The following is a 25,341-nucleotide window of genomic DNA, read 5'->3' as shown; positions in this document are numbered from 1 at the left end:
ATCTCTCTATCACAAACTTCCCTACTGTGACAACTGACTGAAAAGTGAGAGCGTCTAAGGGGCACATTTATCATCACAGCAGGGCTTTATTGCTGTTTGTTTTCCATGTGGGGAATGCTGCAACCCCCCCCCCCTCCAAGCTAGATGGTGCCATGAGCTAGTCCCTCTCCCTGGTTCATCAAATTCCTCGAATTCGAATTCACATTCCAGAGGACAATTTGCAGCTCTGTGGCCCTTAAAGCCATTACAGTAGCCAGGGGGACAACACAGCTCTCGGCTGGTGAGTGGCCAAGTGCTGGCGCCTGCATTTGTGAGTGTCGTATGCTGATAAGAGCCGGACAGGAATCCAGCTGACTAGACCAAACCAAATAATAACAATAATAATTAACTTCCAAGCCAACACACACATGCAGTCTGTAGGCCAGTAAAATAATATGTATCTCAACACAAAGGCTGCAGAGACTTTAAAAAGAAAAAATCTATGCAACCTAATCTGTCTGTTGATGTCAGGGGAATAATTTGGTTATAGTGCGTTGGTTGACAATTATTAGAGAGCCTACATCCTGTTAAGGTAACAAATGACCTTTTTTGAGCACAAAACATTTAAATGTATTTGGAATATAAACAACTTGATATTGCGTGTCACTAAACATATCAGTCAGGGGCTGACCATGAGATGTTATCTGGTGTTATTTATGTCAGCTCTGCTGACAGTCTCAGCGAACAAACCAACCAGTGCAAAGGACGATGGTCTGGGGGCCCCCCCTTTCATCTGACCCCAGTCCCTCCTGTCAGCCCCCCGCCTCGGCAGAGACCAAGTTCCAGACCTTCGCTTGCTTATCAACTCCTTTTTAAACAAAGCCCGGCTTTCAGGGCCGCTTCTCTAATTGAGACAAGTGGGGGGTAATTTCCTGGAGGAGAGCCTTGGTGCTGCTGGACAGGTATGTCTGTGACCTCTCACCCTAACCCAAGCCTCCGCTGACATGAAAGTCGACCTCTAGTGAACTCCTGGAACTCAGTGGCCTTTTCCCACATAACCCAGGGCTTTGATGTCCACTCGGAGCCTTTCCTATGCCCCCCCTCCCCTCCTCTTGCACCCGCCCTGGTCAAGACCTTTCAGAACCTGGACCAATAGGGTTTTAGGCTACCTGAAGAGAGAGAGGCTAGGGGGAGGCCACACTGGAAGTGACCCCTGGAAGTAAGCTGACCTTTCAGTATGCTACTAAAAATACTGATTTCCTCACCTCTTTTTTCAGTGGGACTTTCACCAGACCCCCTCTGCTTTATCTAGCTGGGCGTCAGAGACATTAGTAAACTGGCAGAGAGAGGAGAAGGTTGGTGTGTGTTTGGGGGTGCATGGGCAAATGAGGAGCTCATCATGTATAGATTTGAAGATGACAGCTTTTACTCAAACATAAACAGATACAGTATTAGTCAAGCTTATAGAACAAAAGAAAGTTTACAGAACAAAATAACAGAAAGAAAACTGAACGCTTGGTAAATTATGAAATTTATAACATTTTTAAATGTTATCAGAGCAGAGACATTTCTATCTTTAAGAAACTGAAATCTCTTCCCAAGAGAACCTCCCATGCCTATACGCTTATAACAACTCAAACATGCCTAACTTGCATTTACCATGCACTTTTCCCCCTTAATCTCCTGCACTATTATCTGTTGCTTATCTTTGTACAACATATCTCTTTGGTTTTCTTCCTTCAATCTCTGACACAGTTATCTTTTGATTATTGTAGAACTACTTATCCTTGCTTACTTCAACATCTCTTATGATTGTATGTATGATTGGTACTTGATTGTTTTTCCGGCCCATGTCGTAAGGTGGTAAGGAAGGCAGAGCAATCTGCTGGCAATTCAATTGCCTGGTGGTTCCAACAGGGTGAAGGGAAATAGGACCCTCTGTGTGTGTATGTGTGTGAAGAAGGGAAGGTTGTTAAGCCTGTGACAGCAGGCTTGAGTTGTGTCTTGTGTTACTCAGGTAGCCTGCCATTAGAAAAGGCAGGTGGTTAGGGCAAGGGGTCACCAAACCAGCCTGGGCAGCCAGACTCATTTGAGATTAGTTGTACAGCTGGGCATCACTGCATTAACAGTGAATAGATTATAAGAAATGCAGAATACATTTCTCAAAAACATGTATTATAGTGTCACACAGCCTAGCCTAATTCCCCAAGCGAATCAATGAAATTGAGTCTGGGTGGGTTTAGTTGAAATTTGAACTTGTTAGCATGACTATACATCACTGATTAATTTGACTGATATATAAGTGACACAGAGGCACTGTTTATAGAAGTCTGCAGTCTTAACTTAATTCTAAACTAATGCAACAGGGTAGGCGAGGACTGCAGTGGCCATAAATAACGCCGACAAGAGAGCCTCTCCTGACAGAGGTATGATGTCAGAAGAGGTTAGCCGCTGGAGGCCTGTCGGCTCGTAATCTGCGCGTGATGGACGAAGTGAGGCTCCGGAGAAGAACAGGAGAGCTGGTCTCTGCTGCATGCTTAGAGTAGCGCAGATCTAATAAAAGCCTCAGCAGCCTTTGACAGATGAAGCACTATGTTGCTGTCACTCTATCTGTGTTGAGCGAGTAGGCACCCAAATATCACTTCCTAGCTGTGCTGTCATTTCTCTGGCATTACACAGTCCCTGCTGCTTTTCTGGTGCACAGCCCCCGCCCCCAAACTGCAGATCCCATAATCTAGAAGCTGCAGGGGGACACATTCTGGATGCCCCCTCGGGCAAGCCAGGGAACCCACCAGCAAAGCCTTATTGGTCTGACATAAGGGTCTATTCCTGGCTAGAAATATACATGTTGTTTCTCCATGGCTTTGTGAAAATGCTTTGAAATTGCTCATTGCCTGAAGTGTTTTAGGTAGAAATCAATAACTAGCACTTTTTATTAAGCCTATTTTCATCAACAATTGATGCCATTCTGCAAAAAAAACCCAAATGCTGATGCTGTCAGGGTGGGCAATTGTAACGTTAGCTTGCTCTGGCTGCCAGACACTTCATTTCTGTCCATGGTCTTCAAATCAGAGATGCTCTGGCTAGGCTACTTTTCAAAATATGAGCGGGAAAAGACAAGAGGGTGAGGGAGGGGGCTGTAGGATAAATAGATGCCTTTTATCTCGAGTTTCCCACATCCTGCGACAGAGTGAAATGCCGGCCACCCATTCTGAAAGAATGCCTGGTATGCGCCTATTTTCCATAACGCTTTGGTGGTGAGGGGACCATTGTCTGACTATCTAAACAATTCACAACTGGTTTTAAGTCGTGATAACAGGGTAAACTGAGAAAATAATAAAGTTACAGCAGAGTATAGCCTATAATAATCGGGCGACATCGGACATTATTTTTTATTATTCCTTTTTTTTTTATATCATGGACAGCTACAAGTTTCATTAATTGACTGTAAAGTCCATGTTGCAAGGGAGTCAAATTAAATCCCCGTAGAGTGCTACGTAGAGTGCCACTTCAGAAACAAATGTAGGCTACACGATGGGTTTAATGTGACCCAGCCGGGTCACATTATTCAATATAAGTTACAGGAGTTACGTATCCAAATAATTAAACAGAGGTTCCCCATCTGAAACAAACTACAACAAAATAATGTTCAACTATTTCGTTTCCTTCATTTTAAGCAACGGATCATTGTTCTTCCAAACGTGTATTTTCAAGCATCATCTACCCTTTACTTTCAGTACTCTGCCAGCCGTTCCACTCCCCACGCGTTGTGTCTGGAGCCAGCCGTTGATTTTTTCAAAATAAACATCACTCGACATTTCGCGGGTTCTCCCCACGGTTCTCCCATGCTCCTTACACAATCACAAAGTCTAGCTTTATTTGGCGCGTTTTAATTCCCGCCACGTCAAGTCTACCCAGCGTCATTTTCCTCTATTTTCATATGTGATTGACATCCTCGTGGGAAGAATATCGTCTCTCCATTGGTAGAGTAGATGCTAATGGGTGGGGATTGAGTGACGTTCAACGCAATGGTTACTCCCATTTACTATCGATATATAATTTGTCCTGCCCCCATTTTGCCGATTCAGAAAGCCGGTGTCGCTGCGTGGTAATCGTATACAACGGCGGTACTTGGCTACATCGCTGTACATCTAAAATTTCGTTACCGTTTTAAACTATTATATTAACGTTTCTATTGTTGTTATTTACTACCGAGTGAAATCTGTGTGGTTCAACGAACAGAATTGAACACGGAGTTGGCGAATACCGCTGCTGGATGAGAAAGGATTTTCACCGCATTTGTCCCACTTCGACAACGTGGACTCTCGGCGGCATCACTCGCATTCGACGGAGGATTTCGACCTACATTTCGGACTAATCGTGGGAAATCTTTCGATTTGCGGATTATAAGGATGCTTCTATCAAAACTCAACTCTTTCACTCATATTTCCACCGTGGACATGCCTGCGAAAATCCAACTTCAAGTTCATCAAGGTTAGAGGACGTTGTGTTGTTGGTTTAGCGCCTAGCAATGCGGTAGCTAGCAAGCTAATTGCTTGACTCCAAAGAGAACGTCACAAGACGGTTGGATAATGGAGCGCTTGCCTCCATAGCCTATTTTGTAAATTATCGAAATTATTTAGCAAACGTGTGTATTGTTGCCAGGTTTGACATGCTATGTGGTGTGTTAAATCAATGATATATAATTATTTTTATTTATATCCGTAGTTAAAGAAAGGGAGCCATTCGAGAAGGTTTACCAGGTCGGGTCTGTTTTGGGAAGCGGAGGCTTCGGCACAGTCTACGGTGGCTTGAGGATTGCTGACGGAGCGCCGGTAGGTTTTTTGTAATGTTTTTTTTCTAGGTATTCTTAAAACAAATGCAATTAATTTTAAAAATCAATGTGGGAAACTTTCAAGATATTAATTTTTAATAGTAAATTGAGCAAATTGTTGCATGATTACATGAACATTTTTAGATTGCATTTATTAATGTTCTTTTTTTATTTTCTGACAGGTTGCCATCAAGCATGTTGCAAAAGATCGGGTGACTGAATGGGGAGAATTGGTAAGAGAAATTCACTAACGTTAACGTAACAAACGAATTTTGTCGTACTGTTTTGGTTGTAGAGGGCAAATTTGCAGTCAGCCAGTGCAAATGTGTCCTGTCAAGGTTGCGTAAATGACTAATGGCAGATTTATTTTCTTTTATTTTAGCCCAACGGTAGCCGGGTCCCGATGGAAATCGTCCTCCTAAAGAAAGTGGGAACTGGGTTTCGTGGCATTATAAACATGTTAGACTGGTACGAACGACCAGACAGCTTCATCATCGTCATGGAGAGACCAGAGACCGTCAAGGACCTATTTGATTTTATCACGGAGAAAGGTGCCTTGCCCGAAGAGCTGGCCAAGAACTTTTTCCGCCAGGTGCTTGAAGCAGTGCGGCATTGCCACAATTGCGGGGTGGTGCACAGGGATATCAAAGATGAAAACATCTTGATTGATCTGCGGACCGGCGAAATGAAACTCATCGACTTTGGCTCTGGAGCATTACTCAAGGACACTGTTTACACAGATTTTGACGGTAAGCAGGCTGTTTGAAGGCATAAAGTAGCTTGCAGCATTTTTGTTGATGTAGTCCTTCTATTCCAATCATGGATGTGTTGAATGTCAAATCATAAAAAGTAAGGTATTTCATTAAATGTGTAACCTCTTCTGTATGCGCAAGTAGCGTGTTATTGTTTTTAAACAAACCGCATTAAGCATTCAAGATCAAAAGACATTACGGTTTGTTTTATTTTGGTGCGTCAAAGAGGTCAACTGATTGTTATTGGTTGTAGCGCCCCCCTTTGGGCTGAGTGGGAATAGTTACAACTCAAAGTTTGTAAACACAGTCACATGGCAACCACCCCTCCCACACGCATACACCTACTGTCACGCTCACAGGCACATGATCCTGCGGATTAACCTGAATTATATGACTGCGTTATATTTAGGAAACCTACATTTCTAGCCTTCAAACACTTATAATATTGTTGATTTAATTTTAATTAGATTGTAAACTGATAGTTAATGGTTCTTTACAATCACATGTAATTTCCTCTTCTCAGCAGTGCTTCCTGAATGATTGCTAAATGACTAATGTTTGTTTATTTTTGTTTTGCTTTCACCAGGCACCCGTGTGTACAGCCCACCTGAATGGATCCGACACCACCGTTACCATGGGCGGTCAGCAACAGTATGGTCACTGGGTATCCTATTGTACGACATGGTTTGTGGTGACATCCCATTTGAGCAGGATGAAGAGATTGTTCGTGGTCAGGTGCTTTTCAGGAGGCGGGTGTCAGCAGGTGAATTTCTCACTCTTTAACCTAATGAAAACTGCAATTTTACATCCCTTGTTTTACATAGTAATTTGTATTTATACTGAGTCATTGCTTGCTGCTGAGTCACCATTGACACACCCTTTTTGTCTTCCTCCCTCTCTCCAGAATGTCAGCAACTGATTAAGTGGTGCCTGTCCCTGAGGCCTTCAGAGAGGCCGTCCTTCGAGGACATCTTCAATCACCCGTGGATGCAGAGCGCCACCACACCCGCCACCACCGAGGGGACAGAGATCCGCCTGCACAGCCTGGCACACGAGTCCACGCCCTTCCCCACAGTCAATGTGGGCAGCAAGTAACCGCGCAAACCTGTGTCGTTTGTGGCACGCCCCTCCCCTCCCCCCGTCGGTGAACTCCCTTCGACAACAGAGACTCTGAAATCGGACTCCCAATCCAGTCCTCTGTCAGTCAGAGGTGAATGGACTGAGCGCGCACCTGTCACAATGGCAACGGACGTGTGTTTTCTTTTTTGCGTGGCAGCTGTGTCCAAGGCTGCCAGCATCATGACTGAAATCGAATGGAAATGGGGGGGTGGGGGATTGGAAGCAAAAGACTTTTCTTTTCTGGGGCTAAGTGGAAGTTAGAGAGAGGTCTATTTCTTATCCTCCAACTACACCTGCCCCATTGAGAGAATTAAGAACCAAACCTCTTAAAATAACTTGGGCATAGTAAGATATTTTGGGAGTCTTATGTCATCTATTCACACTGTAAAAGGCACAAGGTCTGCCATGCTAGCTACAGTAGGTGCCTTGTGTTTGTTTTGTGACGGACCAAGATGAGAATGTTAGAAAGTACTACTGTCAGCTACAGCAGTCTGGGAGAGCCAGAGTGAGTGCTTAAGTGGGCCTCTAGTTCAGTGCCTTCTGTGTGGGAGTTTTTAAAACTGTCGGGGATGTTGGATATACTTGAAATGAATAGCCACACCACACCACTACTTCTTTTTCTTCTTTCATCACACTTTAAGGGTTTTCCTCTTCCTCTGCCATAATCTGCAGCCAGCAAGTCTGTGGTTATGCACAACAACACTTACTCAACGCTGACCAGATAACCTCATGAGCAATCCGTGCAACTCTGAAACAGACATACCTCGCTTCTCTTTCTCTCTCTCTCTCTCTCTCTGTCTCTCATTCTTTCTCTGCCTCACACCTCGCTCTCAAGGTTCCCCATATACAGCCTCCACCCACATAAATCACATGTGCACACAGCAATGCAACTACAATACTGACGAAACCTACAACCTGCTCTTTTGTTAATTTTGTAAATATGTAAAATATCTAAATATATTTTTGTTTTTGTCTTGAACCTCAATTCCAAGGCAATGCAGTGTAAATAATATTTATTTGAGTGAGGTCATCCTTTTTTGTGTTTTCATGCAAAAGATGTGGAATTATTTATTTATAGAGATTTTTTTTTTTTCACTCTGAAGGGCCCACAGATTATTTAAAATCTATTTTTACCATATTTAAGGGTTGATGAACAGAATTGTAAATATCTGCCAATAACCTTCAAAGCACTTGTCTCTCAATGCATGGTGTATTGAAAGTCTACTGACAATTGTTTTCAGTGTGTCTCTCAGTTGAGAATGTTCTTGAATGACTGAGTGTGTGTATGAGTTTACATGGTTTTCTCCTCTAGTTGCATGATTGCAGCTTGGAATTTTTTTTCCTGTCAACTGAATTAGCGATGTAAATTAAATTTAGAAACGTATTTTTTATACAGTTTCAATAAATATTTTTATAAACTTGAGCCTCTTTGACTTTGTCACTCATTTCCTCATAGCTGTGAAACCATGTTGTGCAGCACCCAAAACCATAACAAAAGTGTAGTTCACATTCAAAAAGGCAAAGGTGGGTAAACCACAGACAATGGCCATATGTCAAAGTTGAGAAAGAGACACGGAGACAGATTGCCCTTTTGTCTAATGCCCATTTCCCTATCCAGTTAACTTTTATTATGCTCTTATGGGTTTATCATGATCAATGTGTACGTATAAGCTGAGGTGATTATGCCATGGGGGGTCCTGCCGTCACATCCTGGAATCTTCGGCAGAGCTCCGCTCCAAAGCTGCCTCGCCCATGTTTTCCATCCTGGAAGGCGGAATTCTCTGGAAGAGAAGCAACATTTGCATTTGTAGCAGCAGGGTGACGCAATGGTGCTCTGCGTGCGTGTGTGACTGAAGAGTTTAGCCGGCATGTCAACAGAGCCTTCAGTGTTTCTGGAGGTATCCGGTTCAGTCTTGGCGGTCTCTCATCCCCGCTGTGGACTGACCCGGTTCTCTCCTACCAATGCCAACCAGCTCACTTCTCTCTTGCCAGGCAACACAGCCCATGAACAACACACTCCCAAATCCTCACATAATCCTCTTCCCAATCTATGCCTAAAACCTCAGGGTTTTATATCAGATTGCTGTGGTATAACACTACTCACTCCAAAGCTAACAGAGGACTCGTCACCTGGACAATGAACTCCAATGACACAAAATGTGAACTGCCGTTTTCAGATTATTTTGGAGTGAATAAAATGCCACTATGCATTTATTTTATTATGGAGAGGGCTCCAAGTCCAGTGTGTGTGTGTGTGTGGGGGGTTATTGTAAGTGGACACATTGACCAATACTTGTTTAAGAGCTACCATGCTAAATTCCAAAACAAGTTTACAAACAAACGTCTGCAGGCAGAAAACATATCCATCATATTTCCCAGTGGATTGGATACATACAGCCAAAACAAAAGGGATCCCACATGTCTTGTTTTGGTAAATGCAGCCGTCAGCGATGCGTGTCTTTCCCCAGAATTTCTGATGGAGCAATCATGCAAACCGTTTTGAAAATGGCAGTAAAATAGGAAGGGAACATTTGCATGTGTGGTCCATGAGCATGCTCTACCCATCTGTGTTTTTTTTTCAGGCAGGGTTGAGCAAGGACTATATGGGAAATGCAGGATTAACCTCAAATAGCTTTCAAGGTGAAAGTTTTCCATATCTGGCCACAATGTTTTTGATAGTAGTCAAAAATATAAATGGGAATGCAAATACGAGGACTTCTTTTCAAAACATGTGTACAAGATATTTTGGTTCTACTACACTGTGCACGATTTGTGAACTCTGGTCAGTGCTTTTGTGAGAGTTGTCAGGGGGGAATGGGTTAAGTTTTGTTCTCACTTGGTCAGTCATGCTTCCCCTTGGCTCCCACCTCGCAGTTTATGGGAAACGGAAAGAGAAAGTGCAGCTGTGAGAACCTCCTTTAATTCCAAAGGACCAGTTGTATTGTGTAATCTTCCCACCAGAGCCATCAGAGAGCAAACATGCACACACACACACACACACACACACACACACACACACACACACACACACACACACACACACACACACAGAGAGAGAAAGAGAGAGAAGTACACACATCCTCACACACATATAAGTGCACATCCTCACAGTCAAAAATATATAACAAACATGCCTGCACATAGAAAATGTTTTAAAAGTATTGCACACATGGCATCCATCATACATCACAAACAGCAAAGTGGTGATTTGCCAATATTTGGTTTACGTTTATATCCCATCATTGATGCACAATGTGTTTAAGTTGCAGTGCTTACAAGTTTAAAGTACAAAATCTTGGCCAGCAATATAGCCAGCATGTTGTTTATTGGGCTCAAAGTCCAAAAGGCATAATTCCCAGGCACAAGGGTAAGGGTGATGTACACTGATAGAGAAACAATAATATAAGAGAGAGGGGGAGATGGCTTTAAATGCATTTATTTGCAAAGGATTTCCCTTAATAATGGTATTCTTCAGAAGTGTTTCCCCATCAAGATTGGGGGAATGTAATCTGACCTTTCACTGACTGCAGTGGCTCTAGTGCGCTTAGTTAAATGTCAGCATGAGATTTTTATAGGGTGAGAGTGTATCTAAGAGTTAGGGTCCCACGAAGCAAAATGCATGTACACCCACCCACACACACACACAAACACACTGAGACCCACAAACACAAACACACACACACATTCCATTCCAGACAAGCAGAAACCCAGGAGAAATCTGACTACAGTTTCTCCCACGGTTGTCTCCTGCATTCTTTTTCACTTTTCTCTCTATCAACCACTATCCTCCTTCTCTTCTCTCTCACTCCCTCTCTCTGTCCTATTCTATTCTCATTCCGCTTGTGCTGGGTAAGAAGCATTCTTAGCCCCTGACTCAAGGACTCCCAGTTCACTGTCAGATTAGCTATTAAGAGAAAAGGTCAGGGTGCTCTCTTGCTGAGGAAAATATTCCAAACGTGGAGGGTTGGTGGAAACGTCTACAACTACAACGGGATTCCTGTCAGTCTTCACTGGGGAGGCACCCCTGGAGCATCAATGACTTAGGCCTCCCTGGGCAAACAACAGGATGTTGGCAAGCCCTTGTGAGTCACCTTATTGTAAATACCATTGTAACAACAATCAAGTACAGACACATCTGAGAAGGGAGAGAAGGGAGAGAGGCCTGAGAGAATGGTTAGGAGGAAGTGTAGAGACACAACCAGCAGAGAAGAAGCTGCAGTTTCTCACAAGATTGCAACCGGAACAAAACTAGAGTGTGGCCATCATCTAATGAACGGAAGTTGTGACCATAGTAAGGTGTTGGGTAGGAATGCAGACACACTGGAATATTGCAGATATCCTTTGGAAACGCCCAAGTAAGCATATCCCACTCAAACACAAACACACACCACACACACAAACACACATGTGCACACCCATTCACATACACACACACGCACATACACATTCACACTTGGACACACACACACACACACACACACACACACACACACACACACACACACACACACAATCTCTCGTTCTGCCACACCTGTCATTCATCATCTTCCCTCCTCTGCATTCCCATCAGCCCCTCCCCCTGCCACCAGCAGGTTTCCCGTAAAAGCTCTGCCTCACTTCCTCATTCCTGTGCGGCTTCTCAGACAGTGGCGTGTCGTTGCTCGCTTCTGCTTCCTCCTGCCAAGACACAGGGTCGGCTTGTTTTATCATCCTCAGCACTACATCAGCAACAAACCTGCACATGTCCTAAAGGCTTAATTTTTCCACTAAGAATATACAATCCAATTTATCAATCTTTATAAACATTGCTGAGATCTGTCTTGAGGTCAAAGTCATTATTGACCAATCTGGCCTCACCAAACTGAAGATCTGACTCTGGCCAGCTCATACAAGGGGTTAATCTCCTAAAAACATTGTTCAGCAACCGCCATGGTAACTAGGGGGGAAGAGCACCAGGATCCTAGATCAGGAGCACAACCAGAAGAGACACTTCATAGGAAAAATAGTTGGTCGTTAGGACCAACCTGAGGAGCAGAAAGCTCTATGGTGGATGGTGAGGCACGTCTGTGGAGATGATTATAAGCTACTCGGCTCAGTGCAGAATAGGCTGCATACAGATTTGCCATGTACACAAATAACTAATGAAAGATATTTCAGACTTGCAAAGCTGCAAAGCAAATCCCATATCGGAGCATTTCCTTGATGTAATTAATGTGAAAGGCTAAGTGGTTGGCAGGGAGATCTTGCCTGTCCCCGCAGAGAAAAAGCCCTGCTTGTTAGTGCAGGATGTTTTAACATTGGACTGAATCTCCTTGTCTCCGAACAAGGAGATTAAGTGGCACAGTTAGGTCAAAGTCCTTTGATGTATGAAACTAAGCACTTGAGCATGTGAGCATGCTCATCATATCAGGGCGGTGCGTGTGTTTGTTTGTTTATTTATGTGCGTGTGTGTGTGTGTGTGTGTGTGTGTGTGTGTGTGTGTGTGGGGGTTGTTATGTGTGTGTACTGATAGGCAGAGCATAACATTGTTTGCCATGAATGTTAGAGAAATACAACTTTGACCCCAAACATCCTCCACCTGGCATTTGGACATTGCTCATCACAAAGTTGGACTCTTTGAAGGCTTGATGATAGTAGCGGGCCTGGAATGTGCAGTGAAGGGCGGGCAGGAGTGTGACTAACTTAATGAGTGACTGAGTACTGGTATGTGCTTGTGGTTGCCTGGTTCGCAGCTGCAGCCTATTACTGTTTGTAAAGATTCTCAAATATTTAGCTCTGGAATCATGAAAGTGATAAAAATGTGATATGATAGAGTATAAGTATAGTATATATACTCTTTTGATCCCGTGAGGGAAATTTGGTCTCTGCATTTATCCCAATCCGTGAATTAGTGAAACACACACAGCACAAAGTGAACACACAGTGAAGTGAAGCACACACTAATCCCGGCGCAGTGAGCTGCCTGCATCAACAGCGGCGCTCTGGGAGCAGTGAGGGGTTAGGTGCCTTGCTCAAGGGCACTTCAGCCGTGCCTACTGGTCGGGGTTCAAACCAGCAACCCTCCGGTTACAAGTCCGAAGTGCTAACCAGTGGGCCACGGCTGCCCTAGAGTGCATAATTTAACAAACAATTACCTCCAACAAACATAACACACACTCACACACACACACACACACACACACACACACACACACACACACACACACACACACACACACACAAACATATATATAACTATCACAAATTTCAGTGACCCATTCAAAACCAACAAATCCGTTAACTCAATTTTCTGGGCAATGACTTCTTATGGAAGTGTCTTGAACTGTTTGATAACTGCACCACTACAAAGTTCTGCAAAGTCCTGTTTCCTCAACATAAGAGTACTTTTCCAAGTGTGTTGGGGGGGGAGGGCATTGTGTGAGTTGCATGTGTGCAAATAGTATTTGTATGTGTGTGTGTGTGCATACGTGGGTGCGTGCATCCGTGTGTGTGTGTGCGTGCATGCTGCAGTTTTTGCCACTGCAGCCCTCTGTCATTCCACTCCATGGCGTGCCATGACCCACTTCCTGCCTGCATGACCCACTTCTTCCGCATCCTCGCTGACCAGTCGCTCACTCCTCCTGCCGTCTGCCGGCACTTGCAGCCGCTCCAAACCGGGACGCTTGTGTAACCGGCGCAGGCTCAGCTTCAGTGGGCCAGGCCTGGCCTGCATTAGCTCTCCAGCTCCAGCCCTAAGCCTCTCTGGCAGAGCCACAGTCCCCCTGTCGCAGGCAATGCATGCAGCTCTCCTGAGGAAAGCTAACCCTGTCGGGGGGGCTTAGCTCCCGATAAGTGAATGCCGAAAAACCATTTACTGCCACTTATACATGCCGTGCGTTTTTTTCATTGGCATCCTGCTGGATTACACAGACCAGCTCAAATAATCAGCTTTTCATTTTGGGTTTTATTTACGACATATGATCAGCCATTACATGGATTTCTGACATTAAGAGACTGTGAAAAATGTTCTGGTGAAATTAGACTCAATTACTTTGACACTGTTGTGAAAAATCTTGAGTAGAATAGAAAGTGCTGTACAGACAATAAGACTCCTACGTCTACTCAGACTAAAAATATCTACAAAGAAGTCTTGTTTTAGCCAGTGATTCAATCCAAGGCTGGAACAATTAGCCCAAAATAGCCTAGCGATGGTATGAAAATAACCACTCAAGACACACCTGGTAAAAACAACAAATGGAATCCCAGCCCATTGACCGAGTGTTTAATGATTTAAGTTTAAACAGTAATCCCTCCCATCACATTCTCAACGCCTTAGTGTCCTGAGAAAGCAGACCCTCATTCAAATAACAACCCATCCAATGGAAATAGATACAGAGGTAGCACAAGGAGTAGTTCCCGCTAATGTGTGCTTGGTGCTGACAAAGGCAGTAACACAGTGACCGATGGGCCTGCCAGATAACCTCTGAAAGTCCAGGAATGTGTCTGGCACTAGGAGATCAATAGGAGTGTGTGTAGGCGCCCTCATACAAACAGCCAGGCTCTATTTCTCTTTTCTCTCTCTCTCTCTCTCTTTCTCTCTCTCTCTCTCTCTCTCACACACACACACACACACACACCAACAGGACTGAAAAACAAAAACACCAGCCTCAAAGGGGAATAGCCAGGAAAGGGAAAGGAACATTCCAGGGAAGTATAGGAGAGTCACACTCAAGGGCACGGCCTATCTGCCCTTGGCCCCTTTGTTCGCTTTGACCACCACTGGCAAAATAATGCCGACTAGCACAGCAGGAAGACGCCCCGTGCTGGAATCTCTCATGTCAGCTATTAAAAGAACGTTCCGGTAAAATGTGTCCGTAACACCATAATACAAAAACAACTCTATTAGTATGGTCAAAACAGCCATTGCGCTGAGTAATGTCCTGCGTTTCCGTATTTCTGTCCACTATGGTACACATATGGGGATAACAATACCCTGGAATTGGTTAGGCCAGGATGTAACACAAATAGAACCTCAATATAAACCAATTACCGGTACGAGAAAAGGTTACCAAATCCTACTGGGGTTTTCTTAAACAATGACACTAGATCAGTGTTTCTCAAAGTGTGGTCCGCAAGCTATCCCAAGTGGTCCGCGAGCAGACGTGGTAAAATTTAATATAGATGAGTTGTTTGCAATATTGAACCAACTTTATTTAAACCCAAACAGTTCTGCAACACTGTCTATGTAAGATATGCCAGTTTAAATCATATGAATCCTCTGACACAACAAGCAAAGTGAAAAGACAAGGTGGTTTAGTGAGTAGGCCTGTGTAGGCTATAGCCTACTGTTGAAGTAGGTCTAATCTTTTATTTATTTTTTTAGCTAGGTGGTCCGTGCGTTTCTTTTTTATTGGTTAAGTGGTCCTCCGTCTGAAAAAGTTTGAGAAACACTGCACTAGATGATGGTATGGGTCAAAACACTTATCAGAAAATGACTTATTTTGTTGTAACTCTTAAAGCAACACCAAAGAGTTTTTTTGTACCTTAAAATAATGTTTCCAAAATCGTTTCAGTGTGAACAGTGTGAACGGCACTTTCTGCATTCGCTTCGCGGCCCGCTATCGGCTAACCGCACTTGAAAGTTTGCCGGGATCGGGTAGCGGATCTGCAGTTTGATCGAATGAGACATAAGAAACTACAAATTTGACTTGCATCTGATGTCGCAATACATCGTACTTTCATAATATCATGCAACATATTCTACCTTGTCTGTGGACATTGTTATTTGCAAAGCCGGTGCTGGATAAACAAATAGTGCGTGCGACAGAGGAAAAGTTCTTTGGTGTTGCTTTAACACAAAAAATATCTTTTAACCCCCTTCAGACCAGTTATAAATAAATGGCCCATTTACAACCACTACAGAGCTTGTGTGTGGTATTACTGCATTGAGATATTACTGCAGTTGAACTGATCCATTTCAATCCACCACTAGGAAAACAAAACTTAAGCACATATTTCACATTTGCACTAGTGGGAGCACTTGCTACCATCCAGATGGTTAAGAAGAGCACCCTACACACACACACACGCACGCGCACGCGCACACACGGACACGCACACACACACACACACACACACACACACACACACACACACACACACACACACACACACACACACACTTTACATCTGCAAAACAAAATGGGTGTTCTGTCCACAACATACAGAATGATGGGGAAAGAGAGAAAGCCAAACAGCCCAGAAATAACCTTGCTGCAAAACGTTGCTTTATATAAAAGCGTGTGCTGCCCTCTGCTGGTATACTGATAACCCTGCAACAGAGAAAATACAGCACCCTCAACAAACTAAATTCCTTTGCTCCTTTTAATTAATCCTATTGGTGAACCTCAGAAAGAATTAGGTCAGTTCCAGCTTACAGTGGTTCCTTATTATATCAACTGAGTAAACCAAATGTTCTTCCCAATGAATCTCTCTGTAGGTTTCACCTTGTGAAATGTCTAAACATTTTGGAACAACGATAAAAAAATACAAGGCACATTTCCTCCTAATAGGCTATAACAGATTATACCTAGTCATTTCTAGGGAAAAAAAACTCAGAAACGTTTTTAAATCAGAATTTCTAAGAAAAAAAGTCAGAATGTTTAAAGCTGGGAGATTGGAAGTCAGAAGAGGCTATTTCTCTCAGAAATTCTAACTTTAATGTAGCCTGCTAGTCTGAAATATTAACAAGATTTGCTCTCACAGTGGAGAAGCGCAATAGTAAACTAACTAAATATGTGTCTTTTGCAAGTATGAACAACATAACTCCGATATAATATAGAGGGAATGCGCCAACAGCAATCTGTAGAAAAAGATATCCAAATTCTGCATAGCAGCTCTTTTCCGTTTCAATATCGGAGGGGGGAAGGGAGCAGTTCCCTACACAAAACTATAGTTGCTATAGGTCAGTAATCGCCTAAAGAGGGCAGAAGGCCGTTCGTCATGTTATGAGGTGGCATCAAAATTATTTTGGAAACGTTATGTTAAGGTCAAAAAACTGTTAAGGGTGCCTTTAATATCATCATAATACAATTCTTATACACAATTTCATACAGTAACTGATTCATCCTGGTGACTTGTTGGTAGGTCTATCACCCTTATGCACTAGGCCTACCGGTCAAAAGTTGTAGAACACCCCGATTTTTCGATGGGGTTTAAGTCTGGAGACTGTGCTGGCCACTCCATGTTTTCAAGTTTACCATCTTGTTCTTTTTAGGTGGGCTGTAGCATATTTGTATTCTGATTTTGTTGTGGCTGTGGGTCTGTCAGACCTCTTCAGAGTTTCCCCATGTTTCGAGTATCTTTTGATGGTGAAGGAAACTGTACTCATACTTTAGAAATGTACATTATTATTCAGTTTTCAAGTTTCAAGTTTCAAGTTTCACTTTATTTATCCTTAGAAAAGGAAATTTAGTGTGCAGCAGGGTGTCTAAAACACATACACAGTAAAAGCACCGGCAGATACCAACAACACATTGACAACACAGCAGGACACACAACAACAGCACAGGACACACAACAACAATGGAGACACTCCTTCCCCTAAAAAAACAATGACCGAATCCAATTGGACAGTACACAGGTACATCTGTCGTTATCAGCATGGACAGAATAAATAAGTAAGTAAATAATCACATAATGTATAAAAGATACAAGAAATCAGTCAAGTGAATTCAGGTTCCTGATAGCCACAGGAATAAAAGAGTCTCTGGCACGTCTAGTTCTTGATAGAGGAAACCTAAAACGGCGCCCTGAGGGAAGCAGATTAAACTCCCCAAAAGGTGGGTGATCAGGGCAGTTTAACATGTGGTTAGCCTGACCCCTGACCCGTTTATCATATAAATGTTGGAGCTGTGGTAGCTGTACCCCAACCACCTTAGACACATTAACCAGCTTTGTTAGCTTACGCTTGCTGGTCATTGAAAGACCACTGTACCACACCACAATACAAAATGTCAAGACTGATTCAATAAAACATCGGTAAAACAAAGTCATCAGAGTCCTGCACACACTAAATTATTTCATTTTCTGCAAAAAGAAAAGTCTCTGTTGGGCCTTTTTACATGCAGTATCTGTGTTGCTCTCAAAAGATATAGTTTGCTGTCAATGATGGTTCCTAAATATTTATATTCATCTACTATCTCAACATTCATGTTCTGAATAACAGTTTGAGAAACATCGTGCTGTGTTCTACGGAAATCAATAATCATATCCTTTGTCTTGCAAACATTGATAGACAGATAAAAGTTTTCACACCAAGCAATGAAATCATCAACTACAGGACCATGCCCCACCTCATCCTTGTTCAGAAGGCTCACTGTAACAGTGTCATCTGCAAATTTCATGCAGTGCCTATTCTCATTCTTACTCCTACAGTCATTTGTGTATAAAATAAAAAGCAATGGTGAAAGAACACAACCCTGTGGAGAGCCTGTGGAAGAAAGGGCTTTTGAGGATAAGACACAGAATGAAACCCTTGCCTTTATGTAGGCCTGTCATTAGTTTCATGCCATTCCACACAGACCTGAGATCAGACTCATTGAATTTGGACTAATTTCAGCATATGCACTCTTGTCACCACTATTAAAAATAGACCTCTTTTCCCTTAGATTTTTCAGTTCTTTAGATATCCAAGGCTTATTGTTGGGATAGGAAACAACTGTCGTAGTTGGGATCACACTGTCCACGCAGAAAGAGATGTAACTGCATACAGCATCTGTCAGTTCATCAATGCTGCTAGATGAATCTTGAAAGACGGACCAGTCGGTACAGTCAAAACAGCCCTTTAGGGCCAAAGTGCTCTCCTCGTTCCACACTTGGACCACACGTGCCTGCACCTTGTCTCTGTGCAGCACAGGTCTGTAAGTGGGGAGGAGATGCACCACGTTATGATCAGAAAATCCTATAGGGGGACCTGCAACAGACTTAGTAGAGCCATAGCAGAGATCCAATATTCTGCTCCCCCGAGTGGGGCAGGTGACGTACTGGGTGAAACTGCGACTCAGCGATTTTTTACAGGGCATCCTTTCATACAACCCCAAATCAGAAAAAGTTGGGACGTTGTGTAAAATGCAAATAAAAACAGAATGTGATAATATAAGTCTTGTAAACCCATTTAGCATCAAAAAGGACATGGAAAATATATGATCATATTGAATGTCATGCCAGCAACATGTTTCAAACTACTGTGCTGCTTCATCTCTTAATTGAACAAAATAAATATTATGTAAATATTTAGGAACTAAGAAAATCAGTTGCTAGAGTTTTGAGAATTAAATGTTGTCCCATTCCATGCCCAAAATAATTCAGTTGCTCAACAGTATGAGGTATTCTTAATCATGATTTTCATTCCATGATGCACTTAATTTGAGAGGTCTTATCTGCAGACAGACCATTTTAGCATGGACTCTTCTTCCATGGAGAAATACTGTTTAAATACAGTATGTGCAGAATTCAATTTTGCATTGTTCTCCTGAAATAAGTTTTTCCCTGTTTTTTTTTTGTCTGGATAACAGTATATGTTGCTCAGAACCTGTATACATAATTCCGAATTGATTGTGCCTAGGCACTAGGTTAATTCACCTCCACACCGTCATAGATGTTGACCAAGCCATGACCGTTGACCACGGCCATCCAATATTGTTTTTTCAGCTCTATCCCTAGTTTGCTAAGATTTCTCTGGATTCTCTAAACATTTTAATGATATTATGTACTGTAGATCAGTGTTTCTCAAAGTCTGGTCCGGGGACCACTGGTGGTCCGCAAGCTATCCCAAGTGGTCCGCGAGCAGACATGGTAAAATATAATATCTTGCAATGTTGAACCAGCTTGTATGTAAATCCAAACAGTTCTGCAACATGCCTATGTAAGCTACGCCAGTTTAAATCATATGAATCCTCTGACACAAAAAGGAAGGTGAGTAGGCCTATTGTGTAATATACTGTTGTAGTAGGTTTACTCTTTCTTTTAGCTAGTGGTCCGTGAGGTTTTTTTTTTTATTATTATTATTGGTTAAGTGGTCCTTGGTCTGAAAAAGTTTGAGAAACACTGCTGTAGATGATGAACTCCCCAAATACTTCACAATTCAGAAGCATTAAAATTAGACATTGTTTCATCATTTGTCCACACAGGACACAGAGTGATGAATAGCCTACCCCTACGTCTTTACGAGACTCTACCTCTCTGGGATGCTCTTTTTCATACCCAATCATGTTGCCAGTTACCCTAATTAATTGTGAAGCATTTATCATTTTATTTTCTTTATCATTACAGAACTTTTCCAGCATTTTGTTACCCCATTCCAACTTTTTTTGAAACATGTTGCTGGTATCCATGCATGAAATAGTCGAATTTTCATCATTTTCAACACCTGATATGTTGTCTGTGTCCTTTTGGCAGCTAAATCAGTTTACTAGATTTGCAGATTATTACATTATTCAGATTTTACACAACGTCCCAACTTTTTCTGATTTGAGGTTGTAGATTTCTACAAATCATTGTGCTCAATATTATGTGTTTGTTGACAACTCATGAGTAATTGAAATATACTCATTCAAATATTTTGTTCAATACGAATGGACTATAGTTACATTCATTTTCTTTGGCAGCTGACAGATGTGCGTTGAAATGCACACAGAGTAGGCTTATTTTTATTTTTCTGTCTAACTTTTATTTGGCCAAGTACATAACAAGTTGTCAGTGAAATAATGAAAGTTTTTTCAAGCCTGGCAAAAACCAACGCTTCATCTCTTCATCATTGTATCAAGATAGCCTACAATGTTTGCTGTCTGATACACACACCTGTGGAGGTTATGTTGTCAACTACATACAAAAAGCAACAGTTCCGCCCTAGGCATTCACATCAGATTTCCCCATTGGCTGCATTCTTTGCACCTGTCAAGGATTTCCACCAATCACATATCCCAGTCCCTGATATTCAAGATGGCGACCTCCTGTTCACTATTTTATGCGCCCCTGAGGCTCTGAGTAAATATTATCGCATACTTAAATTATTCAAAATTTCAGACCATTATAAACGTTAAGGACTAAGATTCCTTATGTTATCGACAGCAACAGCATATATTTATTTGGTTTTCCAATGCTAACCATCGACGTTGTCCCGAGTCTTGTATCACACTGAAGGGGGAAACAGCATTTTCGGCATGGCCACCGACAGCAGAATACATTTTTGGAAACGAAACACGAAGGTGCCAGGGAGGTGGGTACTTCCCTTTTCGTTTATTTTACCACTTCAACATTCACATAATGGGACAACCCATTCTTATTGAGTCCCTAACTTCATCTCTTGTGTGCAACCCATGCTATCTCCGCTAGAATGATGGCAGTATAACGTTAACGTTAGTAGCTAGCATTACAGCAGTATCATTGCTAATAGACTACTGTTACACCTTGTATCTTGATGTTTTATTTCCATCAGCTCTTACAAGATAGAGGCATACTATTAGTAAGTTATGTGGTAACAATGTTTTTCCCCAGGTATACTTTCCGTGTTACTGAGGATGCGATGGCCATATGTTAACAGGTCGATGTCAGTCAGTCACAAGCACCAGGCAATCTGTCACTCGGTCAGCTCACCTTACTGGGGTCTGCGATGTGCTTGATTCCCCCCTTCCTCTAAGTAGTTGGTTTTAACATAACTGAATGGGTTCACAAGCCATCTTTTGAGGAAGCTTTTCTCTCCTACATCGCTAAATTTGATATTTGTATTATTGGAATTAAATGGTCAAAACAAATGTCAGCATATAGTAGCCTACTAGGCTAGCCTAATGTCATTGTCTAGACTGGCTGAATGATGGAAACTGGCTAGCCTAACATGTTTGTTTAACAGTCTTTGCACTGAGGAATTTAGATTTTGTTTCGCAATGCCTAACTTCTGAAATGTGACCGCAATGATGAAGCATTTCTGAACGAAAGACCAAGATGTGTGGTTTTCATAGATTGGGTGATTTCGCAATCCACTGCAAACTTCAAACCAGACTAGTTGTACCCACCAACCTCGGGAATGTGAATCAACCACTTAACACATAGGCTATCCAGTAGCCTGTACAGAATGCTTGTTAAAAATTGGTATGAAATGTGTTGTGCAGGTTGTGTATATTTTGCTATGTGGGTAGCACCATTCACACCATCCAGTTTAGTTTGTAATATAAACAAGTTGCTAAAACTTAAGTTAGCCTAAAGTCATAATCATTACTCTGAAATCTGTTTCATGCCCTAAGCCCTAAGGTATTCCATTGGTGTCCTCCAACACAAAAGACAAGTCCCTTGTCATTCTCCTCTCCTCCACGAGCGATGCTGTGCAGATGTACACAAGGGCAGAACCATTCCTGATGGTCCTTTGTGTGGCCTATTACATAAAGAAGCCTTTGATATAGGTTGGTTAATCCATTAGATAGATAGATAGATAGATAGATGGATACTTTATTGATCCCCATGGGGAAATTCAAGGGTCTCAGTAGCATACAGACATCACACACAACATGCACTTACAGCAAAAATGGTAAACATAAGTATAAGTATAAACATATAACTAAACTCCACTGTACAATACAGACACTACAAGATAAGAAAGATAAGAAAACTAACAAAACTAAATACTAAATACACTATATAAATTAAATTAAGAAAGTCCAATGTGCTTGAGGGTGATCAAGCATAAGACGCTTGTAGTGACAGGGCCGGGCTGGTAATGTGCTAAAGGGAGTGAGTGTCATGGTGAAGGTGCAAAAAGTAGTCCAACCATAGTCCTTTAGTTATGTGTGCATGGCGAGGTGCTCAAGAGAGTGAGTGTCATGGTGAAGGTGCAAAAGTAGTCCAACATTAGTGCAACAGTGCAAGAGTAAGGTCTAGAGACCAGCATAAATAATATGGACAAATAGGAGAGTAAAGTAGACAAGGTAGAGTAAAAAACTATTTCAGTGCAAGAACAGGTTGAGGTAATAACCATTAAACTGACCGCTGAAGTGCTCTATAGTGAAGGCAACACAGTTCCGTGGCCTCTCAACATTGTTGAAGAATAACAATTAGCAGAGGGGTCCCACAGACTCTAAGGACTCTGGAATGTGCTTGAATTAGAGATTAACAAATTTCCAGGACATGAAAGGCAGAGAGATTTAATAGACATTCTGCAAAGTGCTTGATTTGTCTGTAGGATCGTACACAACAGTCTAAATAGAAGACCTCAGTCTGGCAAATTTGGTACTTTCTCAAACTGCCGCAGGCCTGAAAGCCATTAAAGAAGGTCTTGATAGATTGTGTTTGAGTTGTGTAGTTTGAACAACTCAAGTATAAATGTGATAATCAAGTTGCTACTGTGTGACATTGCTTTGAGGAAAATGGCAAATTTGTTTAAAATCATTTTCAAAAGAAAAAAAAAGTTCTAAGATCCAGAAACAGCGGGGCCACCTCCTTAAAGATTCCGAATGATGGTCAAGGTCTCTTAAAAACATTCTCTGTTGATCTTCTACTCTCACATACCCCCAAGCAGCTCTCCTCCTGAATTAAAACTTAATTAGTTTATGATAAAAAGGTCTTGGGGATTCAGTGAACTCTGAGGCTTTGAGCAATTTTATGGGTTTTCTAACTTTTGTATCTTTTGCAATTCAAATTCTGGGTTTGATGTGTATGTCTGTGTTGTGTCAGTGGCATAATGGGTGTGGCCGTGTAACATGAGAAGACGTTGTGATGTCATCCCCTCCAGTCTGGCTCAGCTGGTCTGGTGTGATTAGAGGGGGCAGGGCGGGGCACAGTTACGCAAAGCAGTCGACTCCATATTTTTTTTTTTTTTGTCCTTAAAAGTTGTGAGTGAAAAACTCTTCTGTGACTCTATATTGTCCTATTCCAATCATATTGGAATAAGACATTTAGTGATTGTGTGTGTTAGTATGGTCATGCGAAAAATATTCAGGCAGAATCCTGTGCTGTTTGAATTTAAGTAGGTGTGCAAGGCTGGAGTCATTAACCTTCATTGTAAGCTAGTTAGCCTTGTGCAAGATTCTGGATTGGCTTTACCAGGCTGTGCGCTCTAAGACATAAATTAGGTGTCAGTTGTATCTGTAGCACACTTAGTGGTCTAAGATAGCTGGTTGAAATGAAAATATTTTAAATCTATTAATTATGACATTCCAACCAAAACACCATTGACCACTAATCTATAGGCCTTCAGGCTGTCAAAAACAAAGGCCTATTATGTTTGGGGCAACAGGCTGTCCTCTCTGAGAATCAAGTGTTTGTGGTATGAACTCTTTGTCACTATGTCAGCTAAGACTCTTTTGAAGTTTTAGAAGTTTTGAACCCTGTCGATGAACAGACTCTGCTTCACTACAGAATGTTTCTCTGTACTTTTTGAGACCTCCTGTTGCTTTCTTAACTCTGAGTCCACCAACTTTCTCTTTGTTTGTATTTTCTATCTCTCCCTCCCTCACCCTCTCCCTCACTCTCTCCCTAATACTCACAAGCAAAACTCTCTTTCCCTTTCCTCCTCACACACTGCCTTTTTTGTCACACGTACGCACATACACAACACTAACATTCTTTATAAACCCCCCCACCCCCTCTTTCACATTCACTTCCGTTTCTCTCATCTCTACCTGTTCTTCTATCTGCCAGTCTACAGCCTGTATATGGGGCTCAGCATCCTCCTCTGGACCCGCGTATCCACCGAGCGTAAGTGCTGCCTGCGACTGGGTTGCATGGAGACCCCACCCCACCTCACCCCACCTAACCTCTGTCCCCCCAGTTCCTCAGTCTCTGTCCAGTCGTCATGCTCTACTTTTTCTTTTATTAAAACGTTTGTGTTATGCTGCTCGGATACTTATAATTGTGCATCATGTGGAATGACAATGTTTGTGTTTTTTTATTTGATTTGTTACTTTTCTCAAAGTGACTCTTCAGTGCCTTTCTGAATCATCATGTCTGTTGTTTGTTAGCTGAATGTTGCTTTTATTTTCATGCTTGAAATGTATCTATATTTTGTTTTTGTTTTTGTTTTGCTCTTACTCCCACTGTGATTTTCTTGTCTCGTGAACCAATTTTCTCCTCGGTGAAAGATTTAATTTGGCTCCTGTCGGAGCCGGCAATAGTCCTGCTGTCATTCTCTCCCTCTCATTTCGGACTTTGATTTTTATCTCTCATCACAGATTTCTCAAAGACGCTCCAAAGTCAAACAGCACTCAGAATGTCAAATCCAAGAAGGCCTCTAGCTTCCTCGAGTTCGCACGGAGCACCAACGACGCCTGGGATATCGACGACGAGGAAGATGAAGATCTCCTCATGGGCACTGCGCCTCCAGCCCCCGTGCCGCACTCTCGACCTGCAGTCTCCACCTTCCTCCCCACCCAGGCAGACAGCGACTCGGAGGCCCACCCCTCAGACACGCTGGGCCCACTCCGGAGCGAGCCGTGTCATGACCAGCAGATGACTGACGACAGATCGACCAATGGCAGGGTGATGAAGTCCAATAGTGACGCCCAGCTTAACACCTCCTCAGGTATGTAAAACTATCCACCATACTTTTCTCCAATAGCAAGGATCAAGGATATCTTTTATTACTATTATCCCAGAGAAGCAATTTGATGTGCAGCACTTTGACTTTGCCGT

The 25,341-nt window shown here is 42.4% G+C and overlaps 2 protein-coding genes across 3 annotated transcripts in view; both read left to right on the top strand.

Annotated features, from left to right (window-relative positions):
- The first annotated feature begins 4,048 nt into the window (after window positions 1–4,048).
- Window positions 4,049–8,107, top strand: pim1 (Pim-1 proto-oncogene, serine/threonine kinase). Its single transcript, XM_048241112.1, has 6 exons — window positions 4,049–4,473; window positions 4,708–4,814; window positions 4,996–5,046; window positions 5,196–5,562; window positions 6,152–6,328; window positions 6,470–8,107. The coding sequence occupies exons 1-6, from the start codon at window positions 4,392–4,394 to the stop codon at window positions 6,658–6,660; spliced, it is 975 nt and encodes a 324-aa protein (XP_048097069.1). The 5' UTR covers window positions 4,049–4,391; the 3' UTR covers window positions 6,661–8,107.
- A 12,521-nt stretch (window positions 8,108–20,628) lies between these two features.
- The window catches only part of tbc1d22b (TBC1 domain family, member 22B), a 40,260-nt gene continuing 35,547 nt past the window's right edge, over window positions 20,629–25,341 (top strand). The window contains exons 1-3 of one of the 2 annotated variants that reach the window (XM_048241106.1): window positions 20,629–20,941; window positions 24,352–24,408; window positions 24,882–25,231. In XM_048241106.1, coding sequence (XP_048097063.1) covers window positions 20,886–20,941; window positions 24,352–24,408; window positions 24,882–25,231 — 463 coding nt within the window. In that variant the 5' untranslated portion in view covers window positions 20,629–20,885. The remainder of the gene's footprint in view (window positions 20,942–24,351; window positions 24,409–24,881; window positions 25,232–25,341) is intronic. The other variant, XM_048241107.1, reaches the window with a different exon arrangement.

Source organism: Alosa alosa, chromosome 4 (assembly GCF_017589495.1).
Source record: "Alosa alosa isolate M-15738 ecotype Scorff River chromosome 4, AALO_Geno_1.1, whole genome shotgun sequence".
Classification (NCBI taxonomy): Eukaryota; Metazoa; Chordata; class Actinopteri; order Clupeiformes; family Clupeidae; genus Alosa; species Alosa alosa.
Note: the sequence above shows the minus strand (reverse complement) of the source record. Positions and strands in the feature narration are given on the sequence as shown.